The 12861-nt window shown below is 27.0% G+C and overlaps 2 protein-coding genes and 1 long non-coding RNA gene across 3 annotated transcripts; 2 read left to right on the forward strand and 1 right to left on the reverse strand.

Annotated features, from left to right (window-relative positions):
* The first annotated feature begins 535 nt into the window (after positions 1-535).
* LOC107992873 (pre-mRNA-splicing factor CWC22 homolog) lies at positions 536-3646 on the forward strand. The gene is made up of 2 exons (XM_017048989.3): positions 536-694; positions 795-3646. The coding sequence occupies exon 2, from the start codon at positions 802-804 to the stop codon at positions 3016-3018; it is 2217 nt and encodes a 738-aa protein (XP_016904478.1). The 5' UTR covers positions 536-694; positions 795-801; the 3' UTR covers positions 3019-3646.
* A 163-nt stretch (positions 3647-3809) lies between these two features.
* Positions 3810-4346, reverse strand: LOC114576857 (uncharacterized). The gene is made up of 2 exons (XR_003696329.2): positions 4207-4346; positions 3810-4129 (listed from the first exon to the last, which is right to left on the reverse strand). It is a non-coding gene; the product is annotated as an uncharacterized LOC114576857 (long non-coding RNA).
* A 261-nt stretch (positions 4347-4607) lies between these two features.
* On the forward strand, positions 4608-12336 carry LOC107992858 (ski oncogene). The gene is made up of 3 exons (XM_017048972.3): positions 4608-7008; positions 7231-7454; positions 7550-12336. The coding sequence occupies exons 1-3, from the start codon at positions 5914-5916 to the stop codon at positions 8355-8357; spliced, it is 2127 nt and encodes a 708-aa protein (XP_016904461.1). The 5' UTR covers positions 4608-5913; the 3' UTR covers positions 8358-12336.
* Positions 12337-12861: the final 525 nt, after the last annotated feature.

The following is a 12861-nucleotide window of genomic DNA, read 5'->3' on the forward strand; positions in this document are numbered from 1 at the left end:
TATTTTTATTACCATATTTATTTCCCGCAGACAAAATACAATTATTAATCTCATCAGGATATATGATCAAGTTAACGACGGAATTTATTATATCGACATTTAGATAAATCATTAAAAACAAATTTTAAAAACTTAGTTTATTTTGTTTGCAAAGAACTTTATATTTAATTATAAATAAATATTTAACGCAAATATCATAAAATATCTTAGAGAAATTTTAAAATATCTTATATTTTATAATATTCGTATACATAAATACATCTAATTTAAATTTGTTACATAAATTATGCATTATTAAATTCATTAAACAATTTTTGCATTTGTGTATATGTTATATTATATTATCTTTCTTGCGGCAACAGAATACAAAGAATTTCTTGAAAATGAAATAATGAAATTTTCTTTCGCATGAAAATTTCAAAATTTCTATTATTTTCCATTTTTTTTCATAATTTCTTAGAATTTTACTTTTAACATAATTTACGAAATATAGATGTCGCAATAAACGTATTGTTTTGTAACGCCATCTTTCTCTATGATAGGGAATTTCTTTGACAAAACTGACAATACAGTTACAAAATAACATTACATCTAATCGGAGACGAAAGGGTGTTTGATTTGAGAAAATTTGTGAGGTTATTTTTATATAGTGACTTGAATTATAATCTCAAAACATTAAGATCAATAAAATTAAGTAAGTATATTTTATTCGCTTATTAAATTATAAAATAATTATAAAATTATTATTCTAATATTTCTAAAAGTGTCTTATTGTCATTATTTTCAAATTTCAGTTACAAAATGAAGAGATCGCGTTCTACTCGAGACAAAGATAATTATGAAAATCATAGACATTCTAGAGAAGATTATCGAGATCGAAATAGTGAACGTAACCGTGATCGAAGCCGAGATCGAGATCGCAATCGTGATCGTTATTATTATGATGATAGAAGCAATAAAAAAGACTTTTCTTATAAAAGACATCATGATTTTGATGAATCCAATAAAGAAATACAATCACATGATCGACATAAATTAAAGAAAACAAGAGATCATGAAAAGGAAAATAGAAAAAAAACGGAAGAAAGTAAAATTACAAATAAAGAAATGGAAAATAAAAAAGAAACAAATGTTTCTGATGCAGCGATTGAAAGACAAAATAGAACTGTTGAATTATTAACCTCGAGAACAGGTGGTGCATATATACCACCTGCAAAATTACGTTTAATGCAGGCAGAAATAACTGATAAATCAGGAGCTGCATATCAACGTATTGCATGGGAAGCTCTTAAAAAATCTATACATGGTTATATTAATAAAGTTAATGTAAGTAATATTGGACTTATAACTCGAGAACTTTTAAAAGAGAATATTGTTAGAGGTAGAGGATTACTTGCTAGATCTATCATACAAGCACAAGCAGCATCACCTACATTTACATCTGTTTATGCAGCTCTCACAGCAATTATTAATTCTAAATTTCCAAATATTGGAGAATTAATATTGAAACGTCTTATAATACAATTTAAACGTGGTTTTAGAAGAAATGATAAACCTCTTTGCATATCTTCTGGGACATTTATAGCACACTTGGTAAATCAAAGAGTAGCTCATGAGATTGTAGCATTAGAAATTTTAACTTTATTAGTGGAAACACCAACAGATGATTCTGTAGAAGTTGCAATTGCATTTTTAAAAGAATGTGGAATGAAATTGACAGAAGTTTCAAGAAAGGGTATTGAAGCTATATTTGAAATGTTACGAAATATATTACATGAAGGACAATTGGATAAACGAGTTCAATACATGATTGAAGTAATGTTTCAAGTACGAAAAGATGGATTTAAAGACCACGAAGCTGTTGCAGAAGAACTTGATCTTGTGGAAGAAGAAAATCAATTTACTCATTTAATAACATTAGATGAAGCAACAGATTCTCAAGATATATTGAATGTTTTTAAATTTGATGGAGAATATATAAATAATGAAGATAAATACAAACAATTGAGTAAAGAGATATTAGGTTCAGATATTAGTGATTCAGAAAATGAAGAAGAAGATGACGAAGAAGAAAGTTCTGATGAAGATAGTAGTACTGCTGCAACAGAAGGGAAAGAAGGTGTAATTGTAGATAACACTGAAACAAATTTAACAGCTTTAAGACGTACAATATATTTAACTATACATTCCTCGCTTGATTTCGAAGAATGTGCACATAAATTAATGAAAATGCAATTAAAACCTGGTCAGGAAACTGAACTTTGTCATATGTTCTTAGATTGTTGTGCAGAAATGAGAACATATGAAAAATTTTTTGGATTGTTAGCTGGCCGTTTTTGCGCAATTAATAAAATATATGTTACACCATTCGAGCAAATTTTTCAAGATTCATATCATACAATACATAGATTAGATACAAATAAATTACGAAATGTGTCAAAATTTTTTGCTCATTTATTATTTACTGATTCTATATCATGGGAAGTATTATCTTGTATAAAACTAACTGAAGAAGATACAACAAGTTCTAACAGAATATTTATTAAAATTTTATTTCAAGAGCTTTCTGAATACATGGGATTATCTAAACTTAATCAACGAGTGAAAGATATTACATTACAACATGCATTTGAAGGATTATTTCCTAGAGATGATCCTAAAAACACTCGTTTTGCGATAAATTTTTTCACATCTATTGGTTTAGGTGGTCTTACTGATGATTTAAGAGAGCATTTAAAATCTCATCCAAAACCTATTATAATACCTACATTAGAACATAAAAGTGAAAGTGCTTCACATTCTTCGCCAGATTCTTCTTCTTCTAGTTCAAGTATAACATCATCTTCATCCTCTTCAAGTAGTTCTGATTCTGATGATTCTGATGAGTCTTCAGATGAGAAATTAAAAAAAGAAAAGAAAAAATTGAATAAAGAACGAAAAAAGAAAAAAATGATAAAAGAAAATAAAAAAAAATATAAGAAGAAAGAAAAATCTAAAAAAGTAAAAAAACTCAAATAGAATTTATGTGAATAATAATTGTTATTATTTTTCATAGATTCATGTTATTATTTTGAATGACATGCTAGAAATCAGCATGTCATTATTATGTGGTATTATATGATTCTGAAAAAAACAGTGTTAATATAAGGAATATAGAAACTAGAAAGATTTGTATATAAATAAAAAATAAGAAAAAGATATCATAAAAATAAAATAAAATTCTTAGAAATATTAGAATATAATTTAAAAAATACACACACACACACACACATATATATATATATATATATATATAAATTTATGTATATATGTATATATATTTTTTCATCTATATTATATAATTTATTTTAAAAAAATTAGTATTTTGAATATTAAAAATAAGTGTGTATAAAAATCTATTATAAATATATTTAATTTGCTATTTTGATACAATTTTACTATATTGTAAGTATACTTTTTATAATACTTAAATATATGAGAAATTTATAAATAAAAAATTGTTTATGTTACATAAATGATTTTAAACATAAATAAAAAAAGTTTATTGAAATTATAAATAAAAAAATTATTTTTAACATTACGTTTAATTTAAGGTCAAATAAATATTAATATCTATTTTAAAATAAACGATTATTAGTAAAATTTCATATAATGATTTCTAGAAGTTATTTTCTATAACTATATTTCGTTTCTTAAAATAATTGTTTCAAGAATTTCTTCATATATTAACAAAAAATAATATTTATGCCAATATATTTCATATAAAATACAATTTTATTTTATTTAAACATATGATTTATATAAACTTATTAAATCTGTGTTATAAAGAAACTTTTATTTTCTATACAAAAAATAAACTATTATTGACATAACGAAATCGTAATGTATATGTACAACACGTGTTAAGTTTGCCCTGACAATGAACGCGGAATAAAAGCACTTCTGTCCATGTGGGTGTAGTAACATGTAGGCTATTTTGACGGGGGGGATCACGTGATTAAATACTTAGCCGTCGCCACCCCGCCATCACGGCTGTCGTCCGATCAACCGATACTATGCCACAACCCATAGATACGCAGACAGAACCATTTCACATCCTTTGGAAGCGAACGCGATTAACCGAGCTGATCTGTAACGTGCATACATATATACATGTATATATCACACACTGGTTTGATAGATAGGAAAGTACGATAGATACGAAACTGCTAACGTGGTAGGCACACAGCACGGTAGGAGGCCGAGCGTTAAGCTGGCTTGGTGGAAGAAGCGGTGTTAGTAAGGAATATAGTGAACTTCGCTTGACGACATGATACTTGTGAAAGAGTATCAGAATTCGTGTAAAGTTTATGATAATTGTACGTAGTTTAAGCAAAAATATGAGTGCTCAAGACAATTATATACACAAGCATACATATATAAAATTGTATGTAATTAAGAGTACAATGCTCTGTATGGTTATAAAAGTACACAATGATACGCGTATACTCCTTTAAGAGTCTTATGCTATCTTCTTGTGTTTACATACGCGTACAGTTATAGTGTACGTGTATAGGTGTGTAAAAAAAAAAGAGAAGCAAGGTGGAGTATTTGTACCACAAAAAAAGACATACTGTAGGAGGGTGGGAAGAAGGAGAGCGGGAGTGAGGGAGGGATAGAGAATACACGCATGCAATCGACGAGAACGTCTTGTCATAAGAAGTGCGAGTATAAACATTAACATTGAATTGAACTAACGTATCGTCAACGAATGATTGCAGTGCATATAATTAACATTGGTTTGACATTGTTTGCAATTGACACTTGTATGATGCCATGAAAAATAATATCTTTTTGAGTGGTTCTTCATTTCTCACTCCGTGTGCGATCAATATTAGTCGGTCGTGGCATACTGAGTCGATCCATTGTCTAATAGTGTCACTCATCATGGTGATAATATTCATCAATCGAACGTATTATCAATTTTATTACTGTAACAAATAGCATTAATAACATAGTTATTGATTTATCATTGGTGATCGTCATAGTGAACGACGGTAACGACGACAGTGTAGTGACAGTGGCGACGACGGTGGCGGTGACTGTGACGGCGGCGGCAGCGACAGTGGTGGTAGAAATAGCTGTGGCGGTGGCGGTCGAATGGCGGTCGCGGTAGCGATCGTGATAGCGATTGTAGCGACGATAGAAACGATAATATCAAAGACAGTGAGGATAGAAACGAACAATAGTGATAACCAAATTCACGAAACAATGAATATGCATTATTTGAGGAAATATATAACTCGTATTAAAATAACATGAAAGATAAAAAAATATGCAAATGAAATCAGCAAAAGGTAGAGAAAGAAAAAGCAATCGCGAATAATTGTGTTTCCTTCCAAGTGTTTATAAGGAATTCTTAAGAAAACGAATAAAGTGTGATAAATGGAAAATTAAACAAGAATAAGATATCTTAATTATATAAACTCATTCAAAGTGGCATAAACTTGTTCAAGAACGAATTATCATGTACATGGAAGCAACGTTGCAATGGACAATAGATTGCGGATAATAGTCAGATCGTTGAGTTGAATATAATATTACAGCAAGGGGAATAGACATAGAAAAAGACACATGAACGGGTTAAGCTTGCTCTCGATTCGCGTACTAAAAGAGAACGCATTGACTAAAATGAACGCTTTATATTTTTCCTTACTTAGTGCTATTTTTCTCTTATAATCAGAAATATGTGCTAAATGAACAATACTTCGAATTAAGTGTGGCAAAGTGTAAATTTCTTATATTGTGGATGTAAATACATCTGTATTATGAATTGTACAAAATAGCGTAGTATGTCACAAATTGTCTCGAAAATTTCATACAACGATCGAATCTGTTTTATTCTCTTGACTCTTTTCATATACCATAAAAATAATGGAGACATTATTACCCGGCAATACGAACAATCAATCGTATAGCCCACAATTGAAGACCGTCTTAAAGACATATCAATTATCAGCTGTGAAAAGTTTACAGGGTCCGAGTTCGGCCCTGCTTGGTATGGACTGCAAAAGTCTATTACAAGAACAAACACCTTGTTACTCTCCTTCAAACCGGTCGAGTAATTGTGCCATTGATTCAGTATCAGAGCAGATTTCAATAAAAGATCCTGAAAAGGATAATTCATCTATAGCACCCATCAGGCCTTGTAAAATACGCAGAACGGATCAACCGCTGGAAGATTCAGATGAAGATCCGCAATTGGAACGGTCGAAAAACATTTGCGAAAAGAGAGAATTAGAATTTCAAATACCTATCTTAACAGCATCTGACCAAAGTTGTTCTGAAAGATGTGAAACAATTTTAGAAGGCGAAAGAATATCATGTTTTGTTGTAGGGGGCGAAAGGAGGTTATGTTTACCACAAATATTAAATACGGTCTTGCAAGAATTTTCCCTTCATCAAATTAATCAAGTTTGCGATGAATTACAAATTTATTGCTCACGATGTACACGAGATCAGTTAGAGGAACTTAAGCATTCAGGAATTCTGCCGCGCAATGCTCCTTCCTGTGGCCTTATCACTCAAACAGATGCTGAAAGACTTGTCAGTGCTTTACTTTTACGGACAGAATCATGTGATCCTTCTCAAATTGGTCAAACCCAAGATAATATTGAAAAGAAAGTGTGCACTAAAAATGATAATGATGAAGAATCTATTGTCAAATTTAAAGTGTATCATGAGTGTTTTGGAAAGTGTAAAGGCATTTTTGATCCAAGTTTATTTGAATCTGATGATTCGGTGTGCATAGAATGCATTGAATGTGGCTGTCAATTCTCACCTCAACGTTTCGTTAGACATGCTCATAGATCTCTTGAAAATCGTACCTGTCATTGGGGCTTTGATTCTGCAAATTGGCGATCATATCTATTACTTTCACGAGATCAAGAACACTATAATAAATCACTTACTTTATTTCGAGAATTAAAAGAAAAACATCTTAGATTGAGTTCCAAGCGAAAATCAGAGGTATTATATATCTCATATTATTTTCATATAAAACTATTAAAAAAATTTTCAATATTTTTTATGGATTATTTATTGATAATTAAAAATTTACAAATATAATTGGAAAAAAAAAGTTTTATATGTTAAATATAAACTAATATTATGTATAATAATAATATTATTATTATAATATTTATGTATTGAAAAATAAAACAAAAATAAATAAAGAACTTTTTTCTGCAGCATGATTCAGAAAAATTAAAACGAATTAAGAAAGATATAGGAAGAGAAGATTGTCCTGCAATTTATAATGGAAATGGCTTAGGCATATATCATCCTGTATCACAAGTAGCCAATGCAACTGATCCATATCTACAAATGTCATGGGCAGTTTTTGAATTAGCAGCTAGAGGAGCATCAGCTTTTAGACCATGGAATACCACAAATACATGCAAGCATAAAGATAAGTAAGTATATTAAATAAATACATTTAGATTTATAAACAAAATTTTTCTTTATTTATTAACATTTTATATATATGTCTATTACTTTTTGTAAACAGTTCATCATTAGTGCCTGCATATCTTAGTCGTGGTCCACCTGTACTACAACATCCAGAACATGTGGTTCCTCTCTCTGAATGTAAACGTTTTGAACCACATTTTCAACCAAATGTAGCCTTAGCACCTATACCTGCACCATCTGTGCCTGTAGTACTTCCACCATCTGCTCATCATCAACGGCGACATCATCATGAACATAAACGTTATAATCAACATTCATCAAATTCTAATGAAAAGAAAGAAATTTTATCAGATAGTGTCAAATCTGAGAAAACATCTCCTAGTTCTGGATCTAGTATTGGCGTATATTCTGCATTCCCTTCTTATGAGTCTGGAAATAATCAAAAAGAACTGCCTCATAAACCTAAACAAGAAATTGGTGAAGAAGAAGAAAGTAGTGCTGCTGTAACATCTTCTACAATAAATATAGAACCCCCTTTGGCTGAAATTGGAACTTCTTCGCTAGAAAGTGATTCTGATTCTGAAGGAACAGCAGCAATAGATTTAGAAGAAAGATTGTTAGCCTTGGAAGTACCACAAGATGTTCTGGAGTTAGCACGGCGTATAGTTTCAGAAAATGCACAATTACGACGCCATCGACGTTCAGACGCACGCGAAATATTACGATTACGTAATCAATTGCAAATGCAACAAATACAATCATCTAATGATGGTGATAAAAAGGAGGAACCAGTGAATGCAGCAAGTGCAGCAGATAGCACAGAAGGTAGTGAAGAAACAGAAGCTATATTGCCATCAAATAATAAAGAGTCTGAACCTGTTGTTCTAGCTGTTAGTAAAGAATAAAATTAGTGATTAGAGTTTTTTAAATTATTTAATACAAAACTGCTCAGCAATTTTTTGCAATGCTCATCTTTTATCAGATAAGCATGCATTAAATTTAGTAATAGCTATAATGATAATGATAAATTCTAAATAAATAAAAACTGTTTAGGTTATGTGATAAATAGAAAGCCTTTAACGTTGTAATCATTAATTTGAAATTTTTATTGTAACCATATTTCGATTATGACGATTTTAATTAAAATCGAATGTAGATATTGTAATATATAGAAAAATAACATAAGTTAATTAAAATTTATCATGCCATTTAATAACTATACTTAATGGTTTTTAAATAAGTTTTTGTGTATATTAAATATGCACATCACAAAGATTTTTATGATCATTTGTTTAATTGCTAAATTAAACAGCGATCAGAAAATAAGAGATTAGATTGCTTTCCATTTACTTTTTTTTATAATTATGATTGCATAATGTAAATATGATCCAAGTATCATAGATGTATGTTTATATTGATAATATTATCATGCAAAATATTGCTAAAGTACAAAAAATCTTTAGGTGCTATATTATTATATTAGGAATGTTCTAAACAGAAATCTAGGTGTATTTCAGCAGTTCGTATTACACCATAATATCAGAAATCTCGATTATATTTTAGTTATGATCTTTATAGCGTTAAATAATGAAATTTTATTTTTCGCTAATAAACTTAATTTGAGTGATTAAAAATAAAATCCGTTAATTATTTATATATTTCAAAATCATTAAATTATATTTAAGTAATATTATAATAAATCATTGAAATTTAATTTATATGGAAGGTTATTAATTTTTTTATACGTTGAATATTTTTCGTTATCATAATACGAAATTAATTTTAAATTCTTAACTCTCAACATTCATTACATTATGAATTGTTAGATGAAAATGAATATTATTATAAAAAAAAATACATGAAATCATGTGATTATGTTCACTTTTTTTTATTTTTTTTATTTTTTTTTTTATTATTATTATTTTTTTTTTTTTTTGATATGAATATTTATTTGTGACATTGTATCTACATATCATTTTAGTTATATATAAAATTTAAAAATTTTGACCCTATGGGTTTTGGAAAATTAAATGTGATTTATTAAAAATATTTTTACATGATCAAAAATTAATTTGTATGAAAATAATATAATTAATATTTATAGAAAATTCTGTCTCTAAAATGAAATTATAAGCACAAGTGATTTTTATTAAATGTTATTTTCATTTCTGCTCATTGTAGTGGCATGTATATGCAATAATAGAAGCAACACTTTTTTCCAAATATCCTTAAAAAAACCAATACTGATTTAGAGATATACCTAGATATTAGACATCTAAGCATGAAAGAACATGAGTATGAAATATAAAGATATAAAAAATATATATATTTATATATGTTTTCAACACATATTTTTTAATCTTATTAATTTTTTCTTAAACGTTTGTGTATTCCTTTATTTTTTTAAATTTTTTTCATTGTCTTATTTGTTTCACATAATTCAAAATTTCTGATATTTGCATAATTTGAATATAAATTCTTAAATTTGAATCGAAATTCAAGATATAGTTATTCATATCGTATATAAAATGTAAATTTGTTTTTTTAAATTTATAGTTAAATATTTCGAACATATAAAATATTGAAAAAATTAAATATAGAAAGGTTGTTTTATAAGCTTTAAAAGCTTTTTGTATCAAGTATATATTAGAACAATATAATATAAATCTTAAACATATTTACATATGACGTAGCAAGAAAATATTAATTATACAGTTGTGTATTTAAAATATACGTATACACATATTTCGAGACTGTTTCTAAGATCTCGTATCACATACATTTTTCTAACATAATAAGAGTGCCAGTAATTCTTGTATCATAAAGCACAAGACGTAAAATATTTCCATTTTCAATTTTATTATTCATATCGCTCGCTTTTTAAATACAAGTAAATCATAAATTTTCAAAGCAATCTGTTAGAGAAAAAATTGATAAAGGTGTATAATATAATTGATTATGTAGGATAAATACATTCATTATTATACTCCATATAACACTTGGTCAATATATATGACATGTATGTTACATCGTATTGTTGTAATAATATAAGCATCCCACCTAAGGTGAACAATATAATAATTTATGATTTTCATATACTCAGTTTATTATGGGTATTTAGAATATGTGGTAAATAGTACACGTATAAATCGCATACAATTTAGTTTTTTTTTTGCATATATTTGAGATCTGCGTATAAAGTTTCGATAAGATCATGTAACTGCCATGACTAAAGATTATTTTAATTTTGAATTGTGTGTGTGTGGGTGATGTATTTTAAGTTAAAATGGGAATTACAAATAAATACATAATATGCGACGCCTGACTTTATTAACATTTATGCACGATACGCAACGCGTTAATGTGGATTTCGTTCGTTCGAATAAATATTATTCTGCCAATTGGCTCTTAATTGATTAGGGTGATTTATAAAAATGAGATGTTATCAGAGTATTCATAAATAAGAAATATCGTTATTGTTATGATATATTTAGTTCAATTTTAAAAAATGAAACGCGTGCGCGAATAGTAGTTAGAATAATTATTGCATTATTCTACGCATACGCTCAATATTTTATACGATATTGTATTCAATATGCGTATATTAATGCATTAATATTTTCAAAACTTGTTCGATTTTCATTTCAAATATTAGGCTATAATAGAATTCTGTGCTCACATTAGACATAGAAGTATGAAATATTAATCGAACGAGTTTCAATATCTTGTTTTGTCTTTATCCATGAATCGGAATTCAAGAAAATAAACTATTGAGTGATATAAATAAAGCGTTCATTATGTAAAATATTCAAATGCAATAAAATATTATATTCGCTGCAAATTATTTCATAGAATTAAACAATCTTATACGTGATATTTATAAAATAGAGTATGCGTAAAATATTGCTTCATGGGTGAACTTAATAATAATATTTAGTGTGTTTATTGATCTTGATAAAATATATAAGTAGGTGCACACTTTTTCAAATATAATAGAATGTTTTATTTCAAATTGACTTTGATATCACGATAGATTTGTTTCATCAATGAGATAAATAATAACTAAAAACTATTGATTATTTTAATGAATTAATAATAATATGAAAAAATTTTGTATTTGTATGGGGACGTGGTATGTATTATGCTAGTAAAATGTCCCGAGATTCGGGTGTAAATTATCTCGTGCATGTTCTATCAATAGTTTATTTTCTTAACTTATTCTTACTCTTCAATAGATGACATAATAGATTTAGAATAAATGTTTTTCGTATACTACATAATTAATAAATATTTTTAAGAAATTAAATACATAAAAGAAGTGCAATATGAAAGTACAAAATTTAATGTTTCATTTGAATTTTATATATTTTACATCAAAGAAAAAAATTAAAAAGAAAGAATATATGGATGTCTTTTCCAATATTCTAAATTTTCTTAACTATAAGACTTTCGAAAATGTTTTACTATCAAAATCTTTACTATATGTAAGACCATGTCCCTGATGACGTACTTATATAGCGTTGAACTTTTGAATAATATTATCTACTGATAAAAAAAAGCGATTTAGAACCATTTAACGTTATACAATTTTCTAATCACTTTAACGTTATTCTGAATTTTGTATAATCGAATTTCTGTATTCGAACGACGAATTCCATATTCTTATGAATCGATATTTAATGATGGATATGAAGTAGATCCAGTAGTGATCTGATTTTTGGCATAATTGTAGGGTAAATGTACATATAATTATTTTCCAAAAAAAAAAATACTCATTGTTAAATGTATATGAAGCGAAATTGTTATAGATAAGGCTATTATCGTCATTTATATTAATTGAGATAATAAACGACGTTTCGATTAAATAAAATTTTTTCATGTTAATACTTTGATTTTTTTTTTTTTAATTTATTCATTACATATATTTCTATATAATATATAAATTTATCTAAAAAGTAAAACAATTTTTTTCATGAATATTTTAATTAATTAGATGATATCATTTATTAATTATCTATTATAGTTTATTTTAGAAAATGCTTATTGTAAGTAAATTTTGAAAAAACTATTATTATTCACATAATTATTTTGTTTTTTAATATGAAAAACTGCAGTATTAAATATTATCTATTTTATTTAAAAATTTATTATATATATTTATATTCTTATTAATCAAAATGATAAAAATTAATTTAAATTTTATACTATTTTTAAATATTGGTAAAAAAAATTGAATAGCAAATTATTTAATTTTTAATACAATATTACAAATATAAATAATATGATTATCTAATAAAATGTATTAGACTAAAAAATATACATTAAAATTTTTAATTGTACAAAAATAAACATTGCAATAATTTAATAAAAATTTTAATAATAATAATAATAATAATTTAATAAAATTTT

The sequence above is a fragment of the Apis cerana genome, linkage group LG1, assembly GCF_029169275.1.
Source record: "Apis cerana isolate GH-2021 linkage group LG1, AcerK_1.0, whole genome shotgun sequence".
NCBI classification, from domain to species: Eukaryota; Metazoa; Arthropoda; class Insecta; order Hymenoptera; family Apidae; genus Apis; species Apis cerana.